The sequence below is a fragment of the Equus caballus genome, chromosome 4 (assembly GCF_041296265.1).
Source record: "Equus caballus isolate H_3958 breed thoroughbred chromosome 4, TB-T2T, whole genome shotgun sequence".
Taxonomy (NCBI): domain Eukaryota; kingdom Metazoa; phylum Chordata; class Mammalia; order Perissodactyla; family Equidae; genus Equus; species Equus caballus.
Genome location: NC_091687.1, coordinates 16,235,938 through 16,263,521, shown reverse-complemented (window position 1 = coordinate 16,263,521; position 27,584 = coordinate 16,235,938). Strand labels below are relative to the sequence as shown.

The 27,584-nt window shown below is 50.8% G+C and overlaps 2 protein-coding genes across 3 annotated transcripts; one reads left to right on the top strand and one right to left on the bottom strand.

Moving 5' to 3' along the window:
• Positions 1-1,421: 1,421 nt before the first annotated feature.
• On the top strand, positions 1,422-9,667 carry IGFBP3 (insulin like growth factor binding protein 3). The gene is made up of 5 exons (XM_023639032.2): positions 1,422-1,961; positions 5,336-5,562; positions 6,084-6,203; positions 7,299-7,440; positions 8,268-9,667. Exons 1-4 carry the CDS (start codon positions 1,553-1,555, stop codon positions 7,422-7,424), a joined length of 882 nt encoding a protein of 293 aa, XP_023494800.1. The 5' UTR covers positions 1,422-1,552; the 3' UTR covers positions 7,425-7,440; positions 8,268-9,667.
• A 7,448-nt stretch (positions 9,668-17,115) lies between these two features.
• On the bottom strand, positions 17,116-22,152 carry IGFBP1 (insulin like growth factor binding protein 1). 2 transcript variants are annotated; one of them, NM_001308602.2, is made up of 4 exons: positions 21,657-22,133; positions 20,006-20,190; positions 18,758-18,883; positions 17,116-17,839 (listed from the first exon to the last, which is right to left on the bottom strand). In NM_001308602.2, the coding sequence occupies exons 1-4, from the start codon at positions 22,018-22,020 to the stop codon at positions 17,708-17,710; spliced, it is 807 nt and encodes a 268-aa protein (NP_001295531.1). In that variant the 5' UTR covers positions 22,021-22,133; the 3' UTR covers positions 17,116-17,707. The 2 variants fall into 2 exon arrangements, with proteins under 2 accessions (NP_001295531.1, XP_014594363.1); XM_014738877.3 differs by lacking the exon at positions 17,116-17,839 and having other exon boundaries at positions 18,292-18,883; positions 21,657-22,152.
• Between the last annotated feature and the right edge of the window lie 5,432 nt (positions 22,153-27,584).

Below are 27,584 nucleotides of genomic sequence, written 5' to 3'. Positions count from 1 at the left end.
TACATATGTGCATACACACAGAGAGGAGAGAGACAGTGAATGGATGTCAGCTTCACCCGCAGCTGCGTAGTGGGCTGGCCAGGGTAGTGGTCTGAGGGGCAAACGCAAGGGTGTCCTGATTCGCTGTTTCTACCGCAAACTGAGAAAGGCTCCTCCAAGACACCTATCCACCTCCTAGGGCAAGAATCCATTTTCAACAACGTCCAGGAAAGTCCCCTCCCACGGTGGTCTGACGGGTTCCCTCTGCTGATCCACAAGCTCTTCCTAAAAGAGCCTTGGGAAGCGTAATTCTCCGTTCAATCCTGGACCACTGGCGTCCTCTGTTGGTCGCCTAGGAAAGGGGCGCACAGACCCCGTTGAAAGGACTCGCACGGAGCAGGCCAGCCCGGCTCACCGCGACCTCAAGGGCGAAATTGCTCCCTCTGACTTGCACCCTAGAGCAAAGTGTTTAGATCGCACAGATGAGCGAGAATCCCAGTCTCCACTTCAACGCACCAGAGAGAACCTGGTACAGGGATGCAAGGCGGCCTGAGAAACTGAGCGTGAAAATTACCAATGTTGAGGGTCTATTCGGCTATTAATTACGCTTCAGCGGTGCCTCCTTTATTGTTTTTATTGTTGTTTCGTTATGCATATAAACTCTATTTGAAAACGATATCAGGGAGAATACTTAAGAACAAGAACAGTCGTGACGTCAAATCTTTGACAAGCCGTTCTAAGGACCCACTCGGGGCCGGCCCACTTTGCCAACTAGGACTTGAAGTGAAACAGCAAACGTGAGCCTCCGCAGCTTTGAGAAGTGAACCTGAAAAGGGCGAAGGCCGAGTGCGCACCTGCGGATGCGCTTTCATAGGGCCCGCGGTGGGGGGTGCGAGCGGCCTGGCGGGCGCAGATAAAACCCCGAGTGCCTTGGCTCCCCAAGACCCCGGCGCGAATCGGGTATTCTCATTCAGAAATGTCCCACGACTTCCCCGACTCGAGGACTGAAATTTTGGAAAGCTTTGTAAAGTACACACGGATGAGGAGCGGCGCATGCCAGTTTTCCCTACACCGGCTTGCCGCGGGGCGACCTCACCCTTGCGCGCAGAGGGAGAAGGGCGTAAGCACCAGGGTGGTCGGGGGCGCTGAGGTAGCCTGGGGCGCGGAGACTCCACGGTGGCCAAGGGGCTAGGGTAGCCAGAGGCGCCGGGGACGGCGGGGTGGCGGGAGCACCAGGCATGTGTGGGGGAAGCAGGTGCCCGACTTGCCGCGCGCTGCGCGTCACCGCATTCGTCCCGGCTGCACAGGGCGAGGCGAGGGCCCCCGGAGCCTGGTCGGCTCTGGCCCGCCCCCGCCACCCCTCCACCCTGGCGTGCCGTTCCGGGGCGTGTCCTCGGCCACCCCGGCTTCTATATAGCAGCCGGCGCGCCCGGGCCGGCCAGATGCGAGCGCGACAGCGCGGCACTGAGGATTGGCCGCTGCCTACCCTGCTCCCGCAGCCTCGCGCCGCGCGCTGTCGCCCCGTCCCCGCGCGCCCCGGCCGGCCGAGCAGCAGGCCCCCGCGGCGGGCGCCATGCAGCGGGCGCGCCCCGCGCTCTGGGCAGCGGCGCTGACAGCGCTGGCGCTGCTCCGCGGGCCGCCGGCGGCGCGAGCCGGCGCGGGCGTGGCGGGCGCGGGCCCCGTGGTGCGCTGCGAGCCGTGCGACGCGCGTGCGCTGGCCCAGTGCCCGCCACCGCCCGCTGCGTCCGCGTGTGCCGAGCTGGTGCGCGAGCCGGGCTGCGGCTGCTGCCTGACGTGCGCGCTGCGCGAGGGCGAGCCGTGCGGCGTCTACACCGAGCGCTGCGGCGCCGGCCTCCGCTGCCAGCCGCCACCCGGCGAGCCGCGCCCGCTGCAGGCGCTGCTGGACGGCCGCGGGCTCTGCGCCAACGCCAGCGCCGCCAGCCGCCTGCGCGCCTACTTGCTTCCCGCACCGTCCGCGCCAGGTGAGCCGCCCGCGCCAGGTGCGCCGCCGCAGCACCCCAGACCCACAGGCCTTTAGCCAAGGCCAGGGATGGGACGGTGCCGCTGCGGAGACTCTGCTGCTCTCCCCGCCGCAAGGGTTTTACGTGGGGAAACTGAGGCCCTGCGAGGCAAGGGCGCTCGCCGGAGGGCCCCTCCGCAGGCGGCGCTGTATTGGCTCCATTCCCTCAGTGCAGAATGCTTGTAAATTGCAAAGCGCTTTCGGTGAAAATGGGTCGAAGATTTCCTGGGGAGGGAGGGGTGTGATACCATGGTTGGCGGCCAATGGAAAGATCCAGGACAGAGATTCTCCGCCTTGTGCGCCCGCGCAGCGCGGGAACGTGGGCGTGGACTGTGCGGCCCAACCTTGGGACGCGGCTTCGGTTTCCCACGATCTAGGAGCGAGCGTGTTCGTGCCAAGGACGCTGTGGGGGCCGGGGGCTCAGGGAGGCGACCAGGGAAGCTGGGCAGGCACGTTTTAGGAAATTGTACCTGTCTTTAAAAATACTAACATTTGCACAGACTTAGGGTTTTCAAAGCAGTGTCACATCCCGGGGTGTGCAAAACCAGCAAGGTGGGAATCCAGTAATGGTATCTTTTACAGTGGGACAACCTGACGTTCAGAAGGAAGTGACTCACCAAGGTCCTCCGGAGGCAGGGAGGATGCTGGAGGCTGAACCGTCTTTGCCACTCCTGCGTCGTCCTCCTTGTGCACCACCCGCCCTGGTGCCTGTGTAGCCCACAGGTGCGGGGTTGCGGGGAGTGTGGACGCATAGATTTCAGTGTCAGCAGAGAATTGGAATAAACTCCAAGACTGTATGCCGTGTCAATCTGAAGTGGAAGGAATGAGGTCCAGTTCACAGGAGCCCCGAAGAGTAGAAAACCTAATATTTGGCAGAGTTGCTCCACTGTCTGGACCACAACCAGGCCTGCGGCTCTGTGAAGGACATCACGTTGTCCCCTTAGAAAACAAGTCTAAATTCTGTTGGCAGCTGTTCCTCTAAATTTCGGACAGGCTTAGGCAGCCTCACTTAGTTATGAGTGAAGTTCCCACATAGCTGAAGGCTGGGAGAATTCCGCCCCCCTCCAGGCACCAGCTGAGCAGAGCAGTGGGCAAGCCCCCGCCTAGGGCTAGCAGAGGAAAGTCCCCTTATAATGTCCACACCTGCAGGTTTCCACTCCCGTTGGGGCTGTTTCCTTGCTAGGCAGGGACGGCTCCATTTATCCCAGAGAAACACCATTCCAGAATTGGTGGAAAGGCAAAATTCCAATTGCCTAAAACATACACTGTTTTATGCTAACAGACAGACTTAAAATCCTTAGATGCATTTGTGTCTCAGGGCAAAGCTATGTTGTTTGCTGTGTGTGTACTTTGTTGTTCTAATGCCTTTTTTGGACATTCGAAAAGTGATCTTTGAAGTGCTTATAAACATTGTCTCTTTTAGTTAGACTATAATGTGCATTATGATTACTACCAGAGTAGCTCCATAGTGTAGGTTAATGTGGTTTATTATAAGATTATAGAAAGATCTAAGTGACTTCTAAAATCCACTTGGCGGGGAGGGGTATGTGAATTTAAACGACAGTCAAAAGTTAAAGTGATCTGTTGCTTAAATGGAAAGGGTTTCTCTTCATGCCTAAGTCAGCAGGCATTAGAAACAAACCAAGGAAGTTTAAGAAATTACTCAGAGTTCTTAGGAAAGAAATGCAAATATGTTTATTTACGTACTCTTAGCATCTCCTTTGCCCCAGTGCTTCCCTGAAAAAGGAAAAAAAAAAAAAAAAAAAACAGTAAGATGAAAGGAAATTGAAACCAAATTCTACCAATTAAGAACTTACTCCAGCAGGCTCTGGGCTAGAGGAATTTGTGCTTCCCCAGACGCTGGACCCCTTGAGAACTTTGCAGCTCCTTTTCGCTATGGGACTGTTTCCCCGGTGAGGAAATCGAGACCCAGAGAGGAGAGGGGCCTCCCCAGACTCTCCCAGTGCACCTGTCCTGTGCCTCCAGGAGAGAGCGGAGCGTCTGCAGCAGAAGCAGTGTGTCTTTCTGCAGCACTCAACCCGCCGGGAGCCCTCCCAGAGCTAGGCATTTGCTCCTCAGAGCCTAGAGCCAGAGGCCTTGGCGAGCTTCCCAGCAGGCGGGCGGGCTGCCACTGTGACAGGCGTGTTCCCTGGAGGGTTCAGTTGGAGCGGGGCACTTGGCATCCCAGGCGTAGTAGATTCAGGACCAGATGGCAAAAGAGCCCCTCCGGGGAGGGAGGCGTCAGGGCGTGGCTTGTCGAGTGAAATGATCATTTCACAGTTACCTGGCTGTGCAGAGCCAGGCAAGAGGAAGGGGTTCCCACTGGCCCTTCTCCTGTAGCCGCCCCAATTTCATCCTGGAAGAGGAACAGAGAGAGCATTCTAGCTATGCATCAGCCACCCATGTAGTCAGTACACTTGACCTCCCAGTGACACTGTGGACATCCCAACATCAATGTCAAGTCTGTCTTCATCAGCAGGTTGATTCCCCCGGGAGATCTGCAGGAGGCGCCTCCTTTGCAAGGACTGAAAGCTCTTTGGCACGAAGGGGTGCCAGCCTTGAGTGGAGCTGTGGTGCTGTCGGAGTCCCGTTTGCCCCTGTGTAGACAGGGGAGGAAGGACTCACCTGGGAAAGTGCCCCAGGATGTGCAGGGTCTGTGCAGCTCTCCTGGGTGTCCCAGACCCTGCATGGGCAGTGAGTGTTTGAGATAGAACGGCGGGACCTATAAAACACCACCAGACATGCCTGCATGAGTCTGGGGACATGCAGCAAAGGCGCTTTGTGGAGAGGAATTCAGTTTCCCCATCTGAGCCGACAGAGATCCCTCGGAGCCTTTTGCCTGCTAGCACTTTAGGCCAGCTCTGGTTAAACTTGAGTGAGCGTCAGAACCCCTGCAGGGCTTGTTGACGCCCAGACTGCTGCCATCATCCCCCAGCAGGACCGGGTGGCGCGGGGAAGGTGCCTGTCCACCAAGTCGCACACTTGGGAGACCGCATTGCAGCAGCCCTGCGCGTTTCTGAATCCCCCACGGAGCCTTCCTTGGCTCGAGTCTGCCCCCTGCTGGTGGAGGATGAGAGGCACTCGAAAGCTGAGAGGTGAAATGCATTTCCTTCAGCGGCACCCTGCTTCCTGAAAGCACATGTCAGGTTTCATTCTTAAAAGGTGGCTTCTTCTACTAGTATTACGGAACAACACTTTATCAAGGTTTTTTTGTAACACATTTGGAATTGTTGAATAACGTTTCTGCTTAGATGTGACTTGGTCGCAGTAGTAAGATTTTAAGAAGAATGTCATTAAATATCCATAACAGTCTTTGTGTCCCTTGTGCTTTTCAAGGAAACAGCAGTGAGTCGGAGGAGGACCACAGCGCAGGGAGTGTGGACAACCAGGCCGTGCCCAGCACACACTGCATGCCGGACCCCAAATTCCACACGATCCACACCAAGATGGACGTCATCAAGAAAGGCCATGCCAAGGACAGCCAGCGCTACAAGGTCGACTACGAGTCTCAGAGCACAGACACCCAGAACTTCTCCTCCGAGTCCAAGCGCGAGACAGAATACGTGAGAGCTTTTCCTCCTGTGGATGAGGGAAGCGGGGTGGAGGGGGCGCCACAGTCACTCTTTATTCGAAAGCGCCATCGGTAAATCCAGGTGGTCCAGTGGATGCTGTGGGCAGCCTCGAGCCCCTCCTTACGTAAAGGATGTGACCCTTCCCGATCTCGGAGGTCTCCTGAGGGTCAAGAGAAATAACATCCATAAAAGCGCGTCATGTGCTCTCCAGGCTTCTGAGGTTCAGAGAAATGTGCTCATGAAGCCGCTTCATTTTGTTCCCTCGGCTTCTGCATGTCCTGGCCTCTGGGGACTCTGTCCCCAGCTCTGTGCCTTGCTCTGGGGATTTCATGAGAGTGACACGAGCCGTGGTTGGCATCCTTCTAGGAATGTCGACAACTAACTCGGCAAAAGATATTTGAGGCTAAAGGTATTTGGGGAGCACCTTGCAGGTCCCACTCGAGAGGGCTCCCTGGGTGTCCGGGATTTTATGAGGCAGAGTGAGTTCCCGAGTAAGCCGGCCTCCTCCCCAGGGACCCTGCCGCCGGGAAATGGAGGACACGCTGAACCACCTCAAGTTCCTGAACATGCTCAGCCCCAGGGGCATCCACATCCCCAACTGCGACAAGAAGGGCTTCTACAAGAAAAAGCAGGTGAGCAGCGTCCTCGCGCAGTGCTCCTTTCTCTCCCTCTGTCCCCCACGCAGAGGAAAAGCCGACTTTGCCAACCCCCAGTGCTGGCCACAGCCCCAGCTCCCGGCCCACGACAGCACCCGAGGCTGACCCAGGGCCGCTCGCTCTAAAACCCTGAAGCCTGGTGCTTCTTCCTCCTGACCCGCCGCGCAGTGCGATGCCACCCGGGCCCTCTATTAACCATAAAGGGACTCCGACATGTTGACACTTTCATTGGCACTGCCTCGTGGACTGACGTTTTGAACGATTGTAGAGAATTTCCAAGAAGCCTGATGTGAGGTCTTCAGACAGACAGTTCACCCTGAGGTCCCATGTTGGTCCCTTTCTCACCCAGGCCTTCCAGACAGTGACGAGCTGCAAGGGATCAAACCCACTGGTGGTGTAGTTGTTCTGAGCTGCCACAGATGCGCCTCCTTGGGTCACGATATGTCAGGGCAGCTTTTCATTCGGCCTTCCGACTGGACGGGTCCCACAGCCCCTGCAGGATTGGCCCTAGGATGGCGTGGCCGCCCCCAGAGTGTTTGTGGTCACATCCTTGGTCAGAGGCCCCGTCCTCCTCAGGGGCCACTGGTCGTTGGCCTCTTTATCACGCCTGTCTTCCGCCAGTCACTATGCAACAGTCCTTCGTTCCAGTCAGGTCTTCTGTCCCTGTGGTTCTTTCAGTCACTTGTTCCGCAGACTCTACTGGGAGGGTCCAGATGTGCAGCCTGGGGTGTGCTCTGAAAGACACAGACGTGACATGGGCAGGCGGGAGGGGCGTTCACATTCCCTCATTCAGCATATAGGCCTGCGGGGACGACAGTCCAGCGTCTACCCGAGACCCCGGGGACACAAAACTGTACCGCCTGCTGCTTTTCTGGAGAGTCCACCTGCACAGGCAGCACGCCACCACGTCGTGCACACAGGGCCCTGCCTGGCCTCTCCTGGGGCCTTCTCAGCAGAGCAGAGGCCATGCTTGGGGCCACCCTGGGTCCTGGGCACCTGCCCTCGTCATCAGGAGCCCCATGGTGGGAGCCTCCCCGGGGCTCCCCCTCACTCCATGTGCTCTGCCCGCAGTGCCGTCCTTCCAAAGGCCGGAAGCGGGGCTTCTGCTGGTGCGTGGACAAGTACGGGCAGCCCCTCCCGGGCTACGACGCCAGGGGCAAAGGCGACGTGCAGTGCTACAGCATGGAGAGCAAGTAGACCGACCCGCAGCCACGTAAGCTGGGACTGGGCCTCCCAGGAGGGCTGGGGTGGGAGGCAGGGGCTGCAGGCCTGTGCCTGCCCGGGGCTGGGGACCCAGGGCTGCAGCCAGCCCCTAGGACAGACACACAGGACAGAACCCTCAGGAAGGGGCAGGGAGGCCCCCACCTAGCTGAACAACGCAGGGAAGTGGGTCTGTGGCCAGGTGGTCTCAAAGATGCTTCCTTTCATTTGAAACAACTTAGAACGTGTAAACATTCATACACACATAATATGAGGTTTTCACAGTTAAACTTTGATGGTTCATTTACCTTCACAGGTAAACTTTTAATCCAAAGAAACGTGTTTCTAAAGGATGTGGCTATTTTTTTCCCATATAATGTATTAGGGCTATTCTGATAGTCTTTGATTAATATAATTGTAATAAAGTTTATTTAAATCTAATACAAAAAATGACATTTTAAACCGTTATCTTGAAGAATGCTATCATATTCGATATTTTTTTCTTTTAATATATCAGAGCTCTATTGGGGAAAAGAAGAAGAAATGTGTATTTCCTTTCATCTTCTCAAGACAAATTTAAGTAAACAGAAGAAATTTTCATTTTTAGTGATAAGTTTTGTTTCCTTGCAAGTTGGAAAAAAATCATTCTAATTTCAGGGTGACTCTTTGTGACAGCGAACCCTGCGAGCCCCTGACAGTGTTCTTCGCTTTGTCACAGAGTCTAGGGGGTCCCCCAGCGCCAAGCACCCCGGCGTCAACCTGATCATCCTGGGAAGGACTTGAGCTCTTTCAGTTTGGAGGGCTGTTATTTCAATATGTTTCTTTTCCTTTTTGTTTTAGTTCATGTGGAGCTGAAATACGCCTTATTTTGCACAAAAGACTGCCTACGACATGATCAGCAGCTGGCTACAGCCTCGATTTATATTTCTTTTTGTGGTGATCTGATTTTTTTTTTTAAACCAAAGTTTAGAAAGAGCTGTTTGAAATGCCTAGGGTTCTTCTAATGGTGAACTTGAGCATCTTTCTACTTTCCAGTCATCAGTGAAACGCGGTGTGGTTTTTCCCGTTGCTTCCTATAAAAATCCTTGTAAACTGCAGCGCAGTGCGGCGGGACCTCACACTGTCCTGGAACTCCGCCTCTGCTTCATGCCGCAGTGACTGTGTTGCTTCTGTCGATGAACACTTCTTCCCCCGTCTCTGAAATGAGCGCAGGCTGGTCGGGGACGGGACCCCTGCACTCTGGTGTCTGGATATCCTCACGCACCACCTGGAGCTTACGTCTTTGAAGCAAGGGCCTGGGTTCCTCTACCAAGACGTTTCTTATCTTCAAGTGACCTGCATTGCTTGGGAACTAGTGGAGAGAATAAGATAGAGTCTTATTTGTAAAAAACCATGACCAAGGATGTTCTGGGGAACTCTGGGAACCTCTAAAGGCGGGTATTTCTGACCCTCATTGTCAGCAGCTCCCTGAACACACAGCCTTTCCTGGTGGCCCCGCAGGGCAGGGGGGCGGCGGGGCAGCAAGAGTCAGTCCCTTGTTTTCAGAGGCATCACGAATAATAGCACGATTCTTCGATGACCATAGAGAATAGTGTTTTCCATTCAACAATTCAAGACCAAGTTGATTTTTGAAGGTTAGCTCCTTAAAGGTGAAGGAGATTTATTTTCATCTCTCGCCTCTGTCCTCCTTGGCACAATGTAAACATAACATCCTAATTTTATCTAGCCAAGAAAAAGGAATGGCTTGTTGGGGAGCCCAGGGAGGACCCTGGAAGCGCACAGAATGCCCGTGCTTGCTGCACTGGGACGCATCCTGCTTTTCTTTCTAACTCACACATATATGCAGAGAAAACACGTTCTTCATGACCTGTTAACATTGTATACGTCATAGTCCAGATATGCTAGGACCTACACTAGATAATCCTAGATGAGATGTTAGCGATGCTAGAGAACATAACTACGGCCATGACCGAGGAAAGAGCCTGCGCAGGGCCAGTGCCCCAAGGCCAGCCCTCGAGCTTGGCGGCGTGGGTGCTGAGGGGGCCCGCACCACCGCCGGCCTCCGGGGTGGACACACACTGCGCACAGCCCTCCTGGAGAACACAAAGGGGTCTCGAGACATTCTGCCTACCTATTAGCTTTTCTTTATTTTTTTAAGTTTTTGAAGAAAAAAAGTATTTTTGAAAAGTTCGTCTTGCAATGTATTTATAAATAGTAAATAAAGTTTTTACCATAAAGAAGTCCCTCACCCCTTGTTAGTGACTGGCTCTGCATTGCGGGTTACTAATGAAATCATCCGGAGGGGGTGGGCTGTTCCAGGGGCACTAGAACGCTTCGTAAACCAACGCCTTTGCCTGCTTCCACCTCCCGCAAGAGAACCCGAGGAGACAGCCCGGAGGCCTCCACTGGCCCCATGGATGCGCTGGGTCATGTCTGCTGTGAGCCTTGAGGTCCAGGAGTTCAGGTGTTGACCCCGGTCCCATCACAGGAGCGGGCAGGTGGGAGCAGATCAGCAGACGCACCTCGTGACTGGCCCTCTTTTCCTTTAGGTTTTGTCCCCCGTTGTCCTATCCGTCACCACTCAGGGAAGGCTTCGTGTCCGAGGGGGCCAGGCGTGAAACACGTGCAGGAGGATTCAGTGCCACTTCCCGGCCTGAGACCCTCTCGCTCCACCTCTGTTTGGAATAGGAGAGAGACCCCAGGAGATGCTCAGGGAGCAGGGGTCCGTTCTGGGGGCTCAGTCCCCTCTCTGCTGCCTTGGGACAATTACCCTTTGTCACAGAGCCACTTCAGGCAAAGTTCTGAGCCTGTGACTTCCAGGCCTCGAAGGATAAACTGTATGTCAAGGAATCACCTGTTTAGAGCCCTAACTGGCGCGTTAATAAAACATCTAAGATGGGCCCCTCGTCACAGAGTTGCGTGCTGAGCAGTGAGCCCTGTGAGTGTTCAGGGCTCTGAGGTGTGGGGGATGGCCGTCAGGAGATCACATGGGGAACCAGGGAAAAGAGGGCAACTCCTGGGGGTTGGGGTGCCTGCCAAGTCCCGAGGGCAGAGGGAGGGAGCGGGCCAGCAGAGCAAGTTCATGGCGGAAGCAGGAGCCAACGGGCCATGGGGTTCTCGGAGCCAGCTATGGGGTGCCTCAGCGACAAGCCAGTGTCTGGGAAGCCTGGACAGAAGCCTGCCAGGCCCTGTGCAGCCGCTTTGAGCTGTGAGCTGCACACGGGATGCGGCTCTGTAAGCCCACTGGACTTGCCTTCCTGGAAGCACTGAATCACGTGCCCTTTCTTGTCCTCACTCTCCTTAACCCCCAACCTCTGCCCATCCACACCTTTTGGTCCTTTCCTTCTAAGTGCTATCCTATACAGTAAACACGTGAAGTTGCACCACCTGGCTCTCCTCTCCCCGGTCACTCCACCCTCAGCTGCCCAGCTAGACACTCACAACTCCTCTGCCCTCCCAGGCTCATCCCCAAACACCTTGTATTACCAACCACCATCCCCCAGACACACAGAAATGAGTGACCAAGGGCTCGCCCCTCACTGGGTCAAGGCCACACAGATGCTACAGCAACCGCTTACCTGAGTTTGACTAACACATCGACACACCTGAAAAATAACAATCACAGACATTGACAAGGGTGTGGTGACGATTCTTCCCCACCCAAGGACATCTGGCAATTTCCGGAGACATTTTTGGTGTCACAATGGAGCGTGTTAGTGGCATCTAGCGGTGGAGGCCAGGGAGGCTGCTAAACTTCCTACGATGCACAGGCCGGCCCCCACCACAAAGAATTATCCCACCCAAAATGTCAATGACGCCGAGATTGAGAAACCCTGATTTAAACAGATGGTAAAATGTGGCAGTTAAAATAAAGATAGGCAGTTTCAATTGCCAAAACTCAAGATAAATTTTATTACAACTGACAAGGATTGAAAATAAAGGGATGGAAAGACATAGACAAAATCTATTCAAAACAAAGGTAGAGTAGCTATTAATATCAGACAAGGTAGAGTTTAAGACGATGTTGTATTAGAGACAGAAAAAGTCTCTACAAGACAACAGGAGGGTAAATGAACCAGGAGGATTTGGCCATTCTAAACATGTGGGCACCTAATAAAATGTCGTACATTTTTTCTGTCATTGCTTTCTGCTCTTATTTTTTATTACTTCTCCTGTGTGTTATGTCTTTAAGTTATTTATTTGAAAATTAATATAATGACCCTCTGGCATTATTGGTAGTTAAACAGAAGGAAAAGGATCAGCAAAGATTTAGAAGATCTGAAGCTTCAAAACTGGCCAGCTTAACCCAAGAAATATGATCATGTAATAAAATATGTCTTGATTTTTAGCAATTGATTCTGCCTATCTTTTCTTTGAAAAAATCTAACAAAATAGGCAAACACCTAGAATGGCTGTAAAGAACAAAAAGGGAAAGTTACAACTAATAATATTATGTTTGACAGACAGAATGTAACAGATAAAGCAGAAGGTAAACAGCTTATAATAAAATACTATCAAAACTAGATATTACCCATTTTGAAAACCTAAACAAAATACAAGATTTCTTAGAAATTATAATTTTGGAGAACAAACCAAAAGCCTGAATATTCCAATAATTGTGACAGCATTTAAAGGAATACTTTAAAATATTCCCATAAAGAAAACAGCAGGTCCAAAGGATTTGACTAGTTCCACCAAAAACTTAAAGAATGTATTGTCCCATTCAATAAAACTTTTTAAGAAGGTAGAAAAGAGAAGACTATACCCAGATTTATCCTACAAAACCAGTACAACCCCACAGCTTAAACCCACAAAGACAAAAACGTACAGGAGCATTGCGCTCAGCCACGTAAAAGTCCCACGGTCCATATTATACCATGACCAACTTGAGTTTATTTCCGGCATACAAAATAATATGAGAAAATCTATAAATATATAAATATAATTAATCACAGTATATTAAAGGGCAAAAATGATACTTTAATAGACACAGTAAGAGCAGTTTGAAAAATTCAACATAACACGACTGTTAATAAATTAAAACTGTAAGAGAACTTCCATTGTCTGATAACATGTAAATATTAAAAAAACAAAAACCAGTAAGCGTCATCTTAAATGGAGAAACGCTAGAAGAAGTCCCTTTTTGAAAACTGAACTAGACAAGGATATCCACTCTCACCATTTCCATTCAACGTGGTATGAGAGAACTGAGCTTATACAGTAAGACCCTCCCAAAAAAATAAAGACTTAACAATTGGAGATCACTGTCATTATTTGCAGATATCATGACTGTTTACATGGAAATCATCACAGAACCTACAAATTATTATAAATAATAACAGTATTTAGCGAGATGGCTGGATATAATATACACAAATGAGTTTCGTTTCAATATCCTGGCAACAAACAATCAAATATAATTTACAAGAAGATTTCGAGTAAAGTAGTCTCAGAGAATATAAATTTTTGCAATTTTTAAAAACCTGGAAATAACCTGACTCCCACCAACAGGAGCCCGCGTGAATAAACTGTGGCGTATTTGCAACAGGCGGACCCTAAATGAATGAACTGCAGGCCATGCAACGATGCAGGTGATGCAGAGCCCTGTAGCATCGAGTCTAAATTCCACGTCCCTAATGAGCCATCACACAGTGGGTGGTACACACATGCTGCGTGGTACACTTTTTATGATGTTAAAAAAAATTACTAAAAGAATCTAAAAGAAAACATATTTTTAAAAAATAGGTATAGATGAGATAAAACTAAATCCAAAGCGAAGCAATGAACGATGATAAGTTATTGCCAGAATTCTAGTTTTCGAGTTGGATAGTGAGACCACAGATCCTTATTAGATTATTAAAAAATAGAACAAATAGTAAGAGTGCCAAGCACCGGCCAAATGAGAGTGTGCTATAAACCCGGGAGTATGATGAGTCTTTGCAATTGATTGAAATGGGTTCAAAAAAGAATAGAAGGAAAGAAGTTGGAGCCAGCCAGCAGGCGATTCTTTCCAGAAGTTGATTCTCTCTCCCTTCTGTACCCCAGTCTGCCTCCCCTGATCATCATCTGCAGCCTCCATAAACCAGCTCCTCCCTGGTCTTCTAGCCTCCGTTAGCCTCTCCTTAAATCCATCATAGCCACTGCCTCCAGAGTCTTCCACTAGCTCGGCTCTGACAGTGTCATTCCAACCTGAAAATCTTTTATGAACAGTTTTATAGAGATATAATTTCCATGCCACAGGATTCTTTCATTTAAAGTGGTACAACTCAACGGTTTTTACTGTAGTCACAGACGTGTGTAACCATCACCGCAGTCAGTTTTCAGACATGTTCGTCACTTCAGTAAGAACCCCTGTACCCTTTAGCTATCGTCTGCCATCCCCCTCCCCAGCCCTAAGCAACCACTAATTGCTTTCCGTCTCTATAGATTTCCCTGTTCCAGACTTTCCTATGAATGGAACATATAACATCAGGTCCTTTACGACTGGCTTCTTTCACTGAGCGTACTGTTTTCAAGGTTCATCCATGTTGTAGCGTGTACCAGTACTTCATTCCTTTTTATGGCCCAATAATATTTCATTGTATGGATATACCGTATTTTGTGTATCCACTCATCCATTGAACATTTGGATTACTTCCACCTTTGGGCTGTTATAAATAATGCTTCTATGAAAATTTATGTACAAGTTTTTGCATAGACATCTATTTTCATTTATCCTGGATATGTACCTAGAAGTAGAATTGCTGGGTCATATGGTAAATCTAGGCTTAATCATTTGGGGAACTGCCAGACTGTTTTCCAAAGTGGTTGCACTACTTTACGTTCCCACAGCAGAGTATGGGGGTTCCAACTTCTCCACATCCTCACCCGCATTGTTATCTGACTTGTTTTGATTATAGCCATCCCACTGGGTGTGAAGTGGTGTCACATTGTCGTTTTGATTTGCATTTTCCCTGATGACTTATGATGTTGAGCATCTTTTCATGTGCTTATTGACCATTTGTATGTTTTCTTTGGAGAAATTTCAGTTCACATACTTTGCCCATTTTTTAATTGGGTTATTTATCTTTATGTTATTGAGTTGTGAGAGTTCCTTATACATTCTAGATAGCAGTCAATTCTCAGATATGTAATTTGAAAATATTTCCTCCGAGTCTGTGGGTCGTTTTTTCGCTTTCTTGATGCAGGCCTTTGAAGCACATAACTTTTTAATTTTGATACAGCCTCTTTTAATCTTTTTTAGTTTTGTTGCTTGTGTTTTTGGTTTGACATCTAAGACTCCTTTGCCAAATCCAACGTCATGAGATTTACCCCTATGTTTTCTTCTAAGAGTTTTACAATTTTAGCTCTTACATTTAGGTCTTTAATTGACTTTGGGTTAACTTTTGTATATAATGTGTGGCAGGTGTCCAACTTCATTGTTTTGCATGTGATTATCTAGTTGTCTCAGCCCCCTTTGATGAAAAAACCTTTTTATCCCCATTAAATGGTTTTCCCACTTTCATTGAAAATCAGTTGATCATCAATGTATGGATTTATGAATAGTCTGTCAATTCTATTCCGTTGATCTAAATGTCTATCCTTGGGCCAGTAACACACTGTTTGATTACCATTGCTTTGTAACAAATTTTTGAAATCAAGAAGTGTGTGTCCTCCTACTTTTCTTTTTCAGGATTGTTTTGGCTATACTGGGCCCCTTGCAATTCTATACGAATTTTAAAACCAGCTTGTCAGTTTCTACAAAGAAGTCAGCTGAGATTCAAAAAGGATTGTGTTTAATCTGTAGGTCAGTTTAGGGTACATTGCTATGCTCGCAATGTCAAGTTTTCCAATCCATGGACGTGGTATGTTTTCCATTTATTTAGATCCTCTTTAATTTCTTTCAATAAGATTTTTGTAGTTTTCAGAGCATACATTTTAGACTTCTTTTGTTAAATGTACTACTAAGTATTTCAATCTTTTGATGCTATTGTGAGTGAAATTGTTTTCTTAATTTCATTTTTGGATTGTTCATTGCAAATATACAGCAATACAATTGATTTTTCTATATCGACCTTGTATCCTGCAGTGTTGTTGTACTCATTTATTAGTTCTAATAGTCTTTTAGTAGATTACCTAGGATTTTCTATATATAAGTTCATGTCATCTTCAAATGGATATCGTTCTACTTCTTCCGTTATCTGAATACTCTTTATTTCTTTTTCTCGCCTAATTTCTCTGGCTGGAACCTCCAGTACAATGCTGAATAGAAGTGATGGAAGTGGACATGCTTGGCTTGTTTCTGATCTTAGGGGGAAAGCATGCAGACTTTCACCATTAACTATGACGTTAGCTGTGGGGTTTTTCTAGGTGCCTTTTGTCAGCTTGAGGAAGTTCCCTTCTATTCTGGGTCTGTTAAATTATTTTTTTATCATGCAACAGTGTTGGATATTATCAAAAGCTTTTGCTGAGTCTATAGAGATGATGGTGTGACTTTGGCTTTTTGTTCTATCGGTATGATTTATTACATTAATCGACTTTAGGATGTTAAAACAAGCTTGCATTGCTGAGATAAATCCCACTTGGTCACAGTGAATGATTATTTTAATATGTTGCTGAATTCAGTTTACTAGTATTTTGTTGGGGATTTTATGTCCATATTCTTAGGATATTACAATATTATACACTGAATTCACAGATTGCTCCTGGGGGTTTGGCAGAGGTAGGATGGCAGCCATGGGAGCCCAGACCAGGGAGGAGCTGGGAGGTGTAAGAGGAGAGAGGCAGCCTGGTGTGTGGAGAGGCTCTCATTTTCCCATGGCCAAGGGTAAGAGGGCATCCAGGACACGGGGCTGGAGGCAGCCTGGAGGCCCTGGTGGGATCTGCAAGAATGGGCGAGGTACCCACCCAGGGAGAAAGGTAGAAGGCGCAGTCAGCAGGGCAGGCCGGAATTAGGGGCAGTGTCAGGAAGAGCAAGTGGATAACAGTTTAAGGAAGAAGGAATCCAAGAAGCAGAGAGCACCCTTGTGCTCAGAGCTCAGCTGAGCAAACAGAAGAGTCAAGCAGGGAGCCAAGTGGAGGACTCTACTCAGAGCCCTGGGAGGATAGAGGCTGAGGGGAGACAGAGAAGAGAGATGAGGGCGCGAATTAAAGAAGTGTTTCTGTCTGCATTTAAGATGGGGAGGGGCCGGCCCGGTGGCGCAGGGGTTAAGTTTGCGCGTTCCCCTTCTCGGCGGCCTGGGGTTGGGCGGTTCAGATCCTGGGTGTGGACATGGCACTGCTTGACAAAAGCCATGCTGTGGTAGGCGTCCCATGTATAAAGTAGAGGAAGATGGGCATGGATGTTAGCTCAGGGCCAGTCTTCCTCAGCAAAAAGAGGAGGATTGGCAGTAGTTAGCTCAGGGCTAATCTTCCTCAAAAAAAAAAAAAAGAAAAAGATGGGGGAAACTCAGGCCTATTTACAAGAGGAAGGGCAAGCGCAAGTAGAGAGCCTAGGGCTCAAGGAGATGGAGAGTGCCCAGCCTGGCCAGCCACCTGACTCCACTGGGCAGTGGGAGCCCATGGCGGGCAGAGCAGACCTGCCAGCAGGGGGGACGAGGAGCCTGCAGACTTGAAACACCCAAGCTGGGTAAGGAAGGGGAGGGTGAAGGATGGAGCGGTTTCAGAGACAAAGATCACGGTAGGTTCAATAAACGTCTACAGCAGTAACAATGTTCCCACGTGGAGTATTTATTCCCAATATGTTTACATGATGCAAGTGCGTTTGACGATATATCCAATGCATATTTTAACATGTAGCAACCTCACCACATCCAGCTTTGATTACATAATCAACATTTAACTTTCCCTGCAAATTTACACCAGACTCGGATCCGTGGAATATACAGACTGAATCATTCTTACACAGGGCTTAAGCATCCTCTGTTAAGCCACTTGAGAAAAATCACTGCTACACATTTGATTTTTATTTTCTAGGCAGCATTTTCCCATGCTCTTGAAAAAGAGAAGCCGGAAGCTTTGAAGAGCTAAAATACAAGTATTTACATACGACATGATGAGAAGTATTTCAGGATATATAAATTAATACGGCGCAAGTTACTGTGTAGAAAAAAATAAACTTAGAGTGAATAAATAAACCACAGCTTTATATATCAAGTTATATGTGGAGTATAAAAAGTAGTTCCTATATATATATATACATCTACATATATATATATAAAAGTGTGTGTGTATTCTAGAGTATAAATATCCTGTGTACTTAAATATTTCATGTGAAGGAATAGATCAAATTGCATCTGTTCTCAGTTCTGTATGGTAAAAAACTGATGGCAGTTGGGGTCCCCTCTGATCTCCACAGACCCTGGGATCTTCTTGCCGCTCCAAGGGTAGACACACCAGCAGAGCCCCACTTCTCCCTCCAGGGACGTCTCGCACTGCGAAGACAAGATGCAAGGTCAAGAGCCTCCGAAGTGAAGCTGGGGGAGGTGGAACTCCGGGCCGCCCAGCACCACTCGGAGAACACGGCGGGGCAGCAGAGAGCCCAGGCCACGGGCGCCATGAACCAGCCACGACCACGACCGATGGCAAAATCCAACACCCTCATGGTCCTCCTCATGAAATGGGGACTAAGGTCAAGTGTCCAGCGAGATTAGGATGTCCTGCATGTGTCACGTGGTGTAGCATGGGCACAGCTGTCTTTTTCATGGCCTCGATGGCAGCGCTGCTGAGCCTGGGGGAGCGTGTCCCGTGGGTGGCCGACACTGCCTCGCATTCCTCAACAGATTCCTCATCTGTAATAAAGCTCTGCCTAGTCCTCAGGTTCCCCCCGCAATATCCACAGAACCTGGGCTTCACTGAGTCCTAAAAGGTTCCTCAAAATTAAGTCTTGGTTTGTTTGATCTCTTTTATTATCTGGCAAGCCAAAAAAGAGCTGTTGTCTTTAATTATAGAGTTCCTTTCCCTTTGTGGGGAGAAAAAAGTAAGAGATGGCCAAACAAATCTCGCTTTCCTAAGTAGGATGTTCCTTCCCTCTTGTGTTATAGATGAGGAGCTGATATTCAGAACGTGAGGAGCCTGTGAAAGTCCCTCCCTGCTCAGCCTTGGTAAGGGACGGAGTAACGCTTGGCCCAGGGCCCCTGGCCAAGTGCGGGCACCCTTCGCCGGCCGTGAACACTGAGCTGGTCTTCAGGGTACCGGGGACCCTCTGCTCCTAGTCTCAGGAGGTGGATCTTGCTTAATATGATCGGTGGTGGGGTTTTATGGAGCATGTTTGGGACTGGACCCCCTGTTCGAGGAAAGCATGGCCTTGCAGGGCTGTGGGCAGCAGCAACTGGCCCCATGGAGACACATACCTGTTTGGGGTGATAGAATCCATTCTTGTTGCAGTTTGGCAGATAAAATTTGTAAAGCTCATCTGCCTTCTGCTGCTCCTTGGCTAATCTGTCCAGCACTTTGTAGAGTTCTCGTTTGCAGGGCTCCTGAAAGAGCAATTTGACACTGGGATAAATGACAAGAAAAAGGGAATTATCAGCCTAAAGGGCAGCTGGCGGAAGAGGTTTTGTTTGGGCTCTGAGGACAGGCCTGGTGTGCCCTCTCTGGGCCTCCATCTCTCCCCTGTAAAAGGAGCGTGTGAGTCTGTCTTGAGTTGGACAGAGCTTCCCATCTGCGTGAGCTCTCCCACGCCTCCACCCCCAGTGGGTAATTTTGGCTCCCGTCATCTGGTTGCAAGGAGAATGGGCACAGCTCTCTGAACCCAGAAGTTAGCAGCAGACATTTCTAGATTTTTAATAACTCTCCTCTGTAATCGACAAGGTTATTTCACGTAAACCAAATCAAGCGAGGATTAAGGCATTCATCTGGATAATATAAGAATACACTTTTCTCCACTGGTCATCATTTCCAGATGAAATCCTGATGTGTCTGGAAAATGGTTCCATCCTCCACTTTCCCGGGTGTGCATGTTTGTGGAAGTGATTTTCTTTTCTTTTTTTTTTTTTTAACAAATCAGCCTATCACTCCAACTTTGATTCTTTGTCGCCCTCAAGTGGTGGAATTAAAAATGGACGCCAATTAAGATGCTACAGGGAAGTTAGTGTATAATCGAGACAGTTTTAGTTTGGGAAGAGGAAAAAGTTCTGGAGATGGATGCTGGTGATAGTTGCAGAATATGTGAATGTGCTAAAACCCACAGAACTTTATGCTTTAAACTCGTTAAAATAATAAATTTTATATTATGTACTTTTTTTAAAGGGGGAGGAGATGCAATGGGGTAGTGGGAGTGTAAAGTGTTTGTGCTAAGCTTTAGAACAGTATAGCTCAATGCTCTTTAGACATTTTTCTTATTTTACAGATGAGCTCAGAGACATGAAGTAAGATATCTAAAGTTGCACAGCAGGAATGGCTTTTTTTCCCTCCCCAACCAGCATGCACCCCTGCTGAAAGCCCTTGTGTTAAAAGCTTGGCAAAGCTAAACTGAGAAATGGGTGTTAGGCTTTGGGATGAAAAGTGTTCATTTCCGGGGCTCAGGACCAGAGAGAAGCCCACACGCCCCCCTGGCACGGCAGGCACAAGCTAGAGGGTCCGCCCGCCCCAGGCCTCACCTTCCACTTTTTGATGTCGGAGATCTCGCGAGACCTTATGTTCTCGTAGTTACTGACGGCGTTCCAGAGGATGGGCAGGTCCTCTCCGGATGGGGCCATCAGGTGGAAACTGTCCAGGAGCTGCTCCTGGGTCATCTCTGCGCTCTCGGGGGGTACGCTGTTCGGGGCCGCGGGGCCCTTTGCATCTGAAAAAGGAACGCCGCAGACCCGTGAGCCCTCTCGAAGCGTCCGCACCGTCCCCCCTGAAGTTGCTTCCCTTCCCACAGATCCAGGCTGGACCATAGGACGGTCACATTGACCCGGAGTTTTGCCGACTCCCTCTTTAAAGGAGCATCTGATGGTTTCTGGGAAGAGTGGTGCGCGACAGCAAGACCAGTTCTGTTCTGAGAAAATAGTAATTTGGGGGCCTGGCGAGGGTGCTATGTGATTTTGCTTCTAAAGTAGGAGAAGGACAGCACGTGCACATTTTTTGAGGCCTGGGAAGAGCCCTGAAAAATTCCAGTTCAACTCCTCAGGCTATTAGCAGGAGCCTTGGAACCTCAGCTTCCCTGCACTGTGGTATCCTATGAACAGGTGGCAGGGTTCATTTAGAAGTGGGTCCAGATTGCCGCTCTCCCCTTCCACTCCCGGGGCTCTGCCTTCCCGCAGACTAAGTGACTTCCTTGCACCGGCTGGAAGAGGAGGGGGTGGTCACCAGATATCTTGCAGTTAGAGTCCTAGCGTTTGGATTTGGTGCGTGGGCAGAATCATAGAGAACTGGGTCTCCTGAGGGACGCCCAGGGGAAGCCATGACCTTTGAGAACCATGGAGAAGACTCCATTTCATTGACTCTGAAGGCAGAGAACCGGCAGGAAACGGTGTCCCCTCCTTGGGAGGGCCAGAGCTCCAGCACATTGCTATCAGGGTGTGGAACCACGAGATTCCTCCTCGCAGCGTCACACTCGTCTTGCAGCTGCCCAGATGGGGAGGTAGGAAGAGGGAGTGGAAGAAGAGGCATTTCCTCTGCTTCCCACTACAAATAAATCACGCCAAATTCAGGAAAGAGCCTGATTGTCAAGTTCTTAGGAGGCAACATACACATCAAACACTGTTTTTCTATAGCAATGAATGCAAGTGAAGTTTTCAGCCTAAACTCTCACATTATGTTCTGTAAACTTCTGGGAAGCACGGACTGACTCCACAGGATGCAAATTACAAAGGACATTCCACAGGCTTCCCTGGAGGAATTCCCATCCCAGCCCTTCCCAGAGGCTCCAGCCACTGGGGCTTCGCGCTCATCAGCAGAAAGGAGGGCCAGGGGTGTGCCCACTTCCAGGGCACCCCCATGGCCTCCCTTCTCTCTGACCCTCTGAGTTTCTATAGATGAGTGGGCTGTGGGCTGGGCTGGGCCCTCTCCCCAGCTCTCCTACCAAGTTGTGCCTGCCCTTGGGCCTTTCTTCCCTTGTCCTGGGCACCTCCTGCAGGACCATGCAATGATGGGGCTCATCTGGGTGACCCGAGATCCTTTCCCCTTACAGGCTTTGGCTGCAAGCTCTGGGCCCGGCGAGTTTGCTCCCCACTTGCTGTGGGCTTTGATGGAGCCCTACCCCTACCCGCCCCAGGACCACTCATCTGTCCCAGGGCAGGGGACCAGATCGGGGAATGGTGGTACCTGTGGCCTCGGCGCTGGGCACGGTGTCGGGCACAAGCATGCAGGCGCCCCTGCCGCGGGTGAGGGCGTGCAGGGGTCGCGGCTCTCCAGGCAGCGCGCGGCAGCTGAGCCCGCGGGCGCAGCGCGCACTGGCCACGCCGCATGCGGCGCCCAGCGGCAGGGCGCACGTCGGGCAGCAGCCGCAGCCCGCAGGCCGGGAGGGTTCCGGGCACGAGGCGGGCACAGGCGGGCAGAGCGCGAGCCTTTCGGGGGAGCAGGGCGCGCATTGCCACGGCTGGGGAGCGCCAGCGGCTGTGCCGAGGTGGACAGACAGCAGGAGCGGGAACAGGAGCGGCCAGGCGCGGGCAGCGGGGACCTCAGGCATCGCCGGGCAGGGGTGGCGGACAGGGGCCGATGTTCGCTGAGCGGTGGCGGCGGCGGCGCGGTGGCTGGTGCTCGCTGGGCTGGTGGCGGTAACCGATGCTCGCCAGGAGGTGGATGCTTGCTGGGCGCTGCGCGGGCCTTATGAAGGGCGCGGGCCGCGGCCACCTGAAGCCTGAGGTTAATGATTGGCAGCGCTACGAGCTCCCTCGCAAGAGGGTGTTCAAAATGTTTGTTTTGCTCGTACGCCCAAGGCCCTGCGCAAACCGTGGGTGGAAGGAGGGTAAACGGTCCAGGTTTCCCACTGTGTTTGTCCTGTTATTACGGCTTCCAACCTGGAGCCAAAGTGCAATTGTAACCAGGAGCGCACAGTCAGGTAGAGGGTAACCCTCGCTTGTTTTGTTCAAGGGGCATCCTGAGGCCGACTGAGCAGCGCTCCTAGGCTGACCCAGGGAAAACTCAAGAAATCAGCTGGGCAAGGCCAGCCCACTTACTAGTTTTCAAATGGGGAAGCCAAGGCCCAGTGGGAGGAAGAGAGGCCTAGCTTAGATCCCAGGTCCCCACAAGCCCTGGTCGGGTCTCAGCGCCAAAGCCCAGAACTGCTTGTCCCTCTGCAGGAAGAAAGCCCCCAGCCCACTTAACTGCCTCTTCCCAGCTTCTGCCAGGAGGGAGAGAGGGAGGAAGCAGACAGTTCCCCCCAGGGCTGATGCCAAGCTCCCCAATCTCACCACCACCCCCAGAGACCCGCCTCCCTAACTGAGCTTCCAAAGAGGAGAGGGGCTCCGGGCCCATTAGGAAACAGGACCCCAGCTCCCTCTGACTTCCCCGCTCAGACCAAATTTTTATCCGCAATTACCAAGGCCCTCTTTTTAGTTAAAATTCCTATTTCTTGGATATTCTCTTGGATCACAAGAAAAATGTCACTGTACTTTAAAGACAGTGAGAAATGGGCCTGTGCATCCCCAGGGCCTGCAGGCCCTCTCGCTGCACCCGGTCCCTGTTAACCAGGCGGCTGTTAACAAGAAAGAGGCAGCTCTGTGTTTACTGATAGGAAAAAATCTCCAAGATTAGTAAAACTGTGCAAGTAAAATTCCCAAGGGCAGTAAAAATGAGAAGGTACAGAATATGCTGTTTGTGTACAAAAAAGTAACATGAATATGTGTCACAGTAATATCTTGAGAAAATACGTAAGAAACCGCTATCAATGCTTACTTGAAGGGGGTGAAATTAGGTGACTGAGCGAAACACTGGTTTTCCTTGCACACTCTTTTTCATCCTTCTGGATTTACATTATCTAGTAAACAGTACATTACGTACTATTATCAGATACTTATGTTGTCGTTATATTATTTGTTTCAAGAATGACCAAATTAAAGCTCATTTACTAACTCCTTTTCTAGCTACTTCACTGGCTCCGTGGCCTGGGCGCCACCTGCCTTTTGTCCTGCCTGGACTGTATCAATAACCTGTCATGGCTCTAGCATCTCCTCGGCAACAATCAAAGTAAGGGCAGTGAAAATGATCGCAGCTGGAAGTTCACGGTCATGTCTGTCCTTATTTTTACAGAGCTCAGTTCTGTGTCTGGTTAAGGAGCTGATCGATGGTTTTTACTTGTTTAACGTTATTTTTGATGTACGTTTCTAAAAGATTTCATTTCCAAAAGAAGAGTTTGTGCTCTGAATTTCCTCTCTGACTTCCTCAACTTAGAGTTGGCGTGCCTACCTGAAATGTTTTATTAACGACACATGAAAGAGAGAATTATTTGGTAAATCTTTAGGGCCTGCCTACCGTGTGCCCGGCAGTTTGCCAGCCTGGGACGGTTCACCCAGTTGTGCACTTGCCCAGGGAGGTCCCTCTCACCCGGCACATAGTGAAAGTTCCTCTACAGATCGATTTCCCAAATATTTCCGTTGCTTACCTCACAGCAGCAGTAAACCAAACAGCCACCAAACCCAAGAGAGCTCTCCCCTTCTCTGACCTCATCAACATAAATGGAGCCAGGCCCTTCCTGGAGGCCTGCGTGGCTATCTGTCTGTCTGTCCATCTGTCTTGTGGGGTGAGCAGCCCTTCCCCTGGCAGGCCAAGACACAGCAAGGTGGCTGATCTTGAGCTCATTTCTGGGTGCACCCCCAATCTCAGGTGCCACTGCCCACTGACAGTGTCCACAGCCACGCCTGGCCTTCCATTCCACACCCCCCCCCCTCACCCAGGCTCTGACTGCCAGGGCTGGCTCCTGCCCAGGTGAAGGGGCACTTTTTGGGGCACTGAGGTGCAGAGTGGGCCCAAGAGGGAGCCCTTCCTCACCTGTTGTACCCTCAGAGCCTCACCCACCTCCCCTAATCCTGGCCTTGCAGACTCCTGCTCATTTTTCAGCCTTAATGTCCCCTCTCCCCAACTCCGGAAAAAAAATCACTGTCGTATCTCCATGATTTTCTCCTTGTTGTTCTCCCTGTGTGAATTTCCATCAACCTGTCATCCACATCTCTCTATCATCCACATCTCTCTATCATCCACATCGCCCTGTCATCCACATCTCTCTGCTCCATCATCTCCCCATCCATCTTGTAAACTCATTCTCCTAGGGCTGTATCCTGATCCCTGTCCCCCACAGCCACCCCTCCTAATGAAGTACCTTCTCTTTCAGCCCTACCCCATGGTGTGTGTCATGAGCTTCCTCTTGCATTCTGTCCTTTCCCAGGCAGAGGACACGCAGAGTAACAGGAGCTGTCCCCTCAGTGTGCTGCAGGTACAGAGCTAGGTGTGGGGAGAGGCTAACAGTGCCCCCAGCCCATCACGGTGCACAGTCTAGTGGGAGGCATACTCTGCTGAGGGCTCATTATAAGCTGGTCCTTAGGATAAGTGCTTTAGTAGAGTCCAGAGTGGGGTGGTACACAGCAGGAGAAAGAGCAGCAAGCCGTGCCTGAGCACGTCCCAGAGAAGGTGCCAGCCAAGGCAGGTCTGGGAGGGAAACTGAGATTTCCTCAAGCAGCCAAGGGTGGGGGGTGTGGTGGGAGAACAGAGCAGCAGGGTGAGGCGGAGAACGGGGAAGAGGGCAGTGTGTCCAGGGACTGAAGAGCAGTGCTTCCTGCCTGGAAGCTGAATAACACAGCAGGTGGAGCTGCGAGGAAAAGGCCCCAGAAGTGGTGCGAAGAGATTTGGGGCCCGTTGTCAATGCAGGAAGCCACCAGTGGAGGGGCTTAGGCAGGGCTGAGAGAGCAGTGGTCAGGAGGGAGCCCTAGAAAGATCACCCGGGAGCAGGCCCAGAGACCAGAGACCAGTTCCGAGACCCTCCTCCCAGCACCCTTCAGGCCAGGCCCCATTCGCCAGCAGGACGCCCGGGACAGAGCCAAGGGTCAGCCACACACCAGGCGTAGGCCTGCCTTCAAGGATCTAGAGGGAGAGAGACAATCAACAAATACTTTCACAAGTGCATGCGGCTGGTGATGAATGCTGTGCGGAAGGAAAGGGTAGCTGAGGCAGGGATGCTGACAGACGCTGTAGGTGGGCTGGTCCCCACGTGGCCAGAACTGTCAGAGGTTGGAGGGAAGAACATGAAACAGCTTCAGTGGAGTCAGAGCGAAGGCCGGAGCTTCTTAGAGGCCATGGGTCTGCCTGAGGATCCATGATTTCTAGAGTCGCCCACACAGCCATGTGTCTCTGAGCGCTCCCTAGGAAGCAGTGCAACAGTTTCATCAGCATCTCCAAGGGGCCTGTGACAACTCAAAGGCTCAGGGCCCCCTCTGAGGCTCTGCCATGTCCTCATGGCATTGGTCCTGCTCTTCCAGACTCCCAGAATTCCTTCTGCCCTTCTCCATCCCTCGGGACCCACCTGCAAGTCCTATCCTCTGAGAAGCCTTCCTGGTGTTCCCAGGTAGACTGGGCTACCCCCTCTGTGTTCCTGAAGTGTGTGACACACTGGATTAGAGTTACACTGAAGAGCTACATAAACTGTCATTTACCTGTGTGTCCCCCGCCAGGCTGGCTAGGCAGGGGCCGAGCTCATGGTTGCCCAGCCCCAGCTCCATGCATAGGGCATGGATGGGCACCCTGGCCTGTCTGACCAATGACTGTAGATTCCAAGAGCCGGGCATGCCTGGATGCAGGGCATGGAGAGCAGTGGGTGGCTGGGGAGTGAGGAGCCAGGGTTTCCTAAACATGTACTATATGTACCTGTCGCCAAGCTGCGCTCGCCAAAGTTACCAGAGGACCCTCCCCAGGATCTCACGAGATAGGGCTTACCACCACCAGCCGGGGGTGAAGTCGGCTTTGCCCAAATCGAAACCTGGGTGTCTGATACAGGGGAGGCCAAAACTGTCTGCAAGTTCAGAGGCATTTGGAGATTTTTGGGGTGGCAAGGTTGAAAGGTAATTTGGGGGTACATATGGGAAGTTTTCAGTGCCAGATATGGAATCTGCATTCCATCAACTAGGCAAGAAACAGCGTTAAGCTTGTGAAGTCCCAGTGACACTGGAGATGCCCGCCATCTCCTCCCCTTGTAAATTCTCTGACTTTAGGGGAAAGGAGACCACTGTTCCCATTTCAGTAAAGCAGGACAGCAGCACATAAGCTGGACAGTCCCCCTGTGCAACCCCGGGGGCATGATACAAATGGGGCCACACAGAGCGCCTTTGCCATCTTTCATGACACTTGGTTGCAGGACCTGTGGGTACAAGTGTCTCCTGCTGCATCTGACGAACTCGGCTCTGAGAGTTTCATCAGCCCCTAAAGGTAGGCCATGGACGCTCGGTCATCTCAGCAGCCTGGGGCTCCCCAGCAAGACTGCCTGTGTTGGCACCTTGGATTTCCACATCCTAGCACATTATATAACCTCCCCGGGCCTCAGTTTCCTCACATGAAACGAGGACAATGCAGTGGCTGGCGCAGTCAGCCCTGAACACCTGTGAGCTGATACCACCATTCTTGGCTGCAGCGTGTGTTCACGTGGCTGTTACGGGCAGGGGCTGGGGGCTCTCTGGATGATGAAACCACACGGGGCCTTCCATCACCCAGTGTTTCCAATTCTGCCTTCGCGCAGCATGCTGCTTACTCACCAGCGCTGGAAAATTGGGCAATCCGTGCTCTGAAAAACAATGCTAGGGTCAAGGGCGAAGTCAAACTTTCAAAGGAGAGAACTCCGCAATCTAGCAGACCCTCTGAAGGGAAGCTGTTTTTAACCCTGGAGTAAAAACAAAAAGCTGTTCTGCCGTGTTCCCCGATCGACACGGGGAATGATGTAAATTCATGCAAAGGCCTGGCCTGCTGCCCTGTGTCCCGAGCGATGAAGGGCCCCGCTCTGCAAACTGAAGGCATGCCCACGCCCCCGCCATCTAAGTGGAAGAGTAACCTCACTCTTGTCACGTAAACACAGCCCAGATCCTAAACACAGCAGCTCACACAGTGTGCCTGGGAGATGCCAGTGCCCCAGGAGACCAGTGGAAAGACCAGGGTCATCATCTCTGCGATGGCAGGCCACCCACCCTGCATTCACATTCAGGGTGCCGTGGGAGTTGGCACATGGATGGTGCTCAACTGTATTTGTTCCTTTGTCCTCTCTGGTATCAGAAGCCG

What these genes read in the sequence shown, in the direction of transcription:
- IGFBP3 (XM_023639032.2), top strand. Translation starts at nt 1,553, where the DNA reads ATGCAGCGGGCGCGCCCCGCGCTCTGGGCAGCGGCGCTGACAGCGCTG. An exon ending in TCCCGCACCGTCCGCGCCAG is followed by an intron (nt 1,962 to 5,335) that starts GTGAGCCGCCCG and finishes GTGCTTTTCAAG; the next exon opens with GAAACAGCAGTGAGTCGGAG. An exon ending in GCTTCTACAAGAAAAAGCAG is followed by an intron (nt 6,204 to 7,298) that starts GTGAGCAGCGTC and finishes CTCTGCCCGCAG; the next exon opens with TGCCGTCCTTCCAAAGGCCG.
- IGFBP1 (XM_014738877.3), bottom strand. Translation starts at nt 22,020, where the DNA reads ATGCCTGAGGTCCCCGCTGCCCGCGCCTGGCCGCTCCTGTTCCCGCTC. An exon ending in GCCCAGCGCCGAGGCCACAG is followed by an intron (nt 20,191 to 21,656) that starts GTACCACCATTC and finishes TTCCTTTTTCAG; the next exon opens with ATGCAAAGGGCCCCGCGGCC. An exon ending in CCGACATCAAAAAGTGGAAG is followed by an intron (nt 18,884 to 20,005) that starts GTGAGGCCTGGG and finishes TTGCTCTTTCAG; the next exon opens with GAGCCCTGCAAACGAGAACT.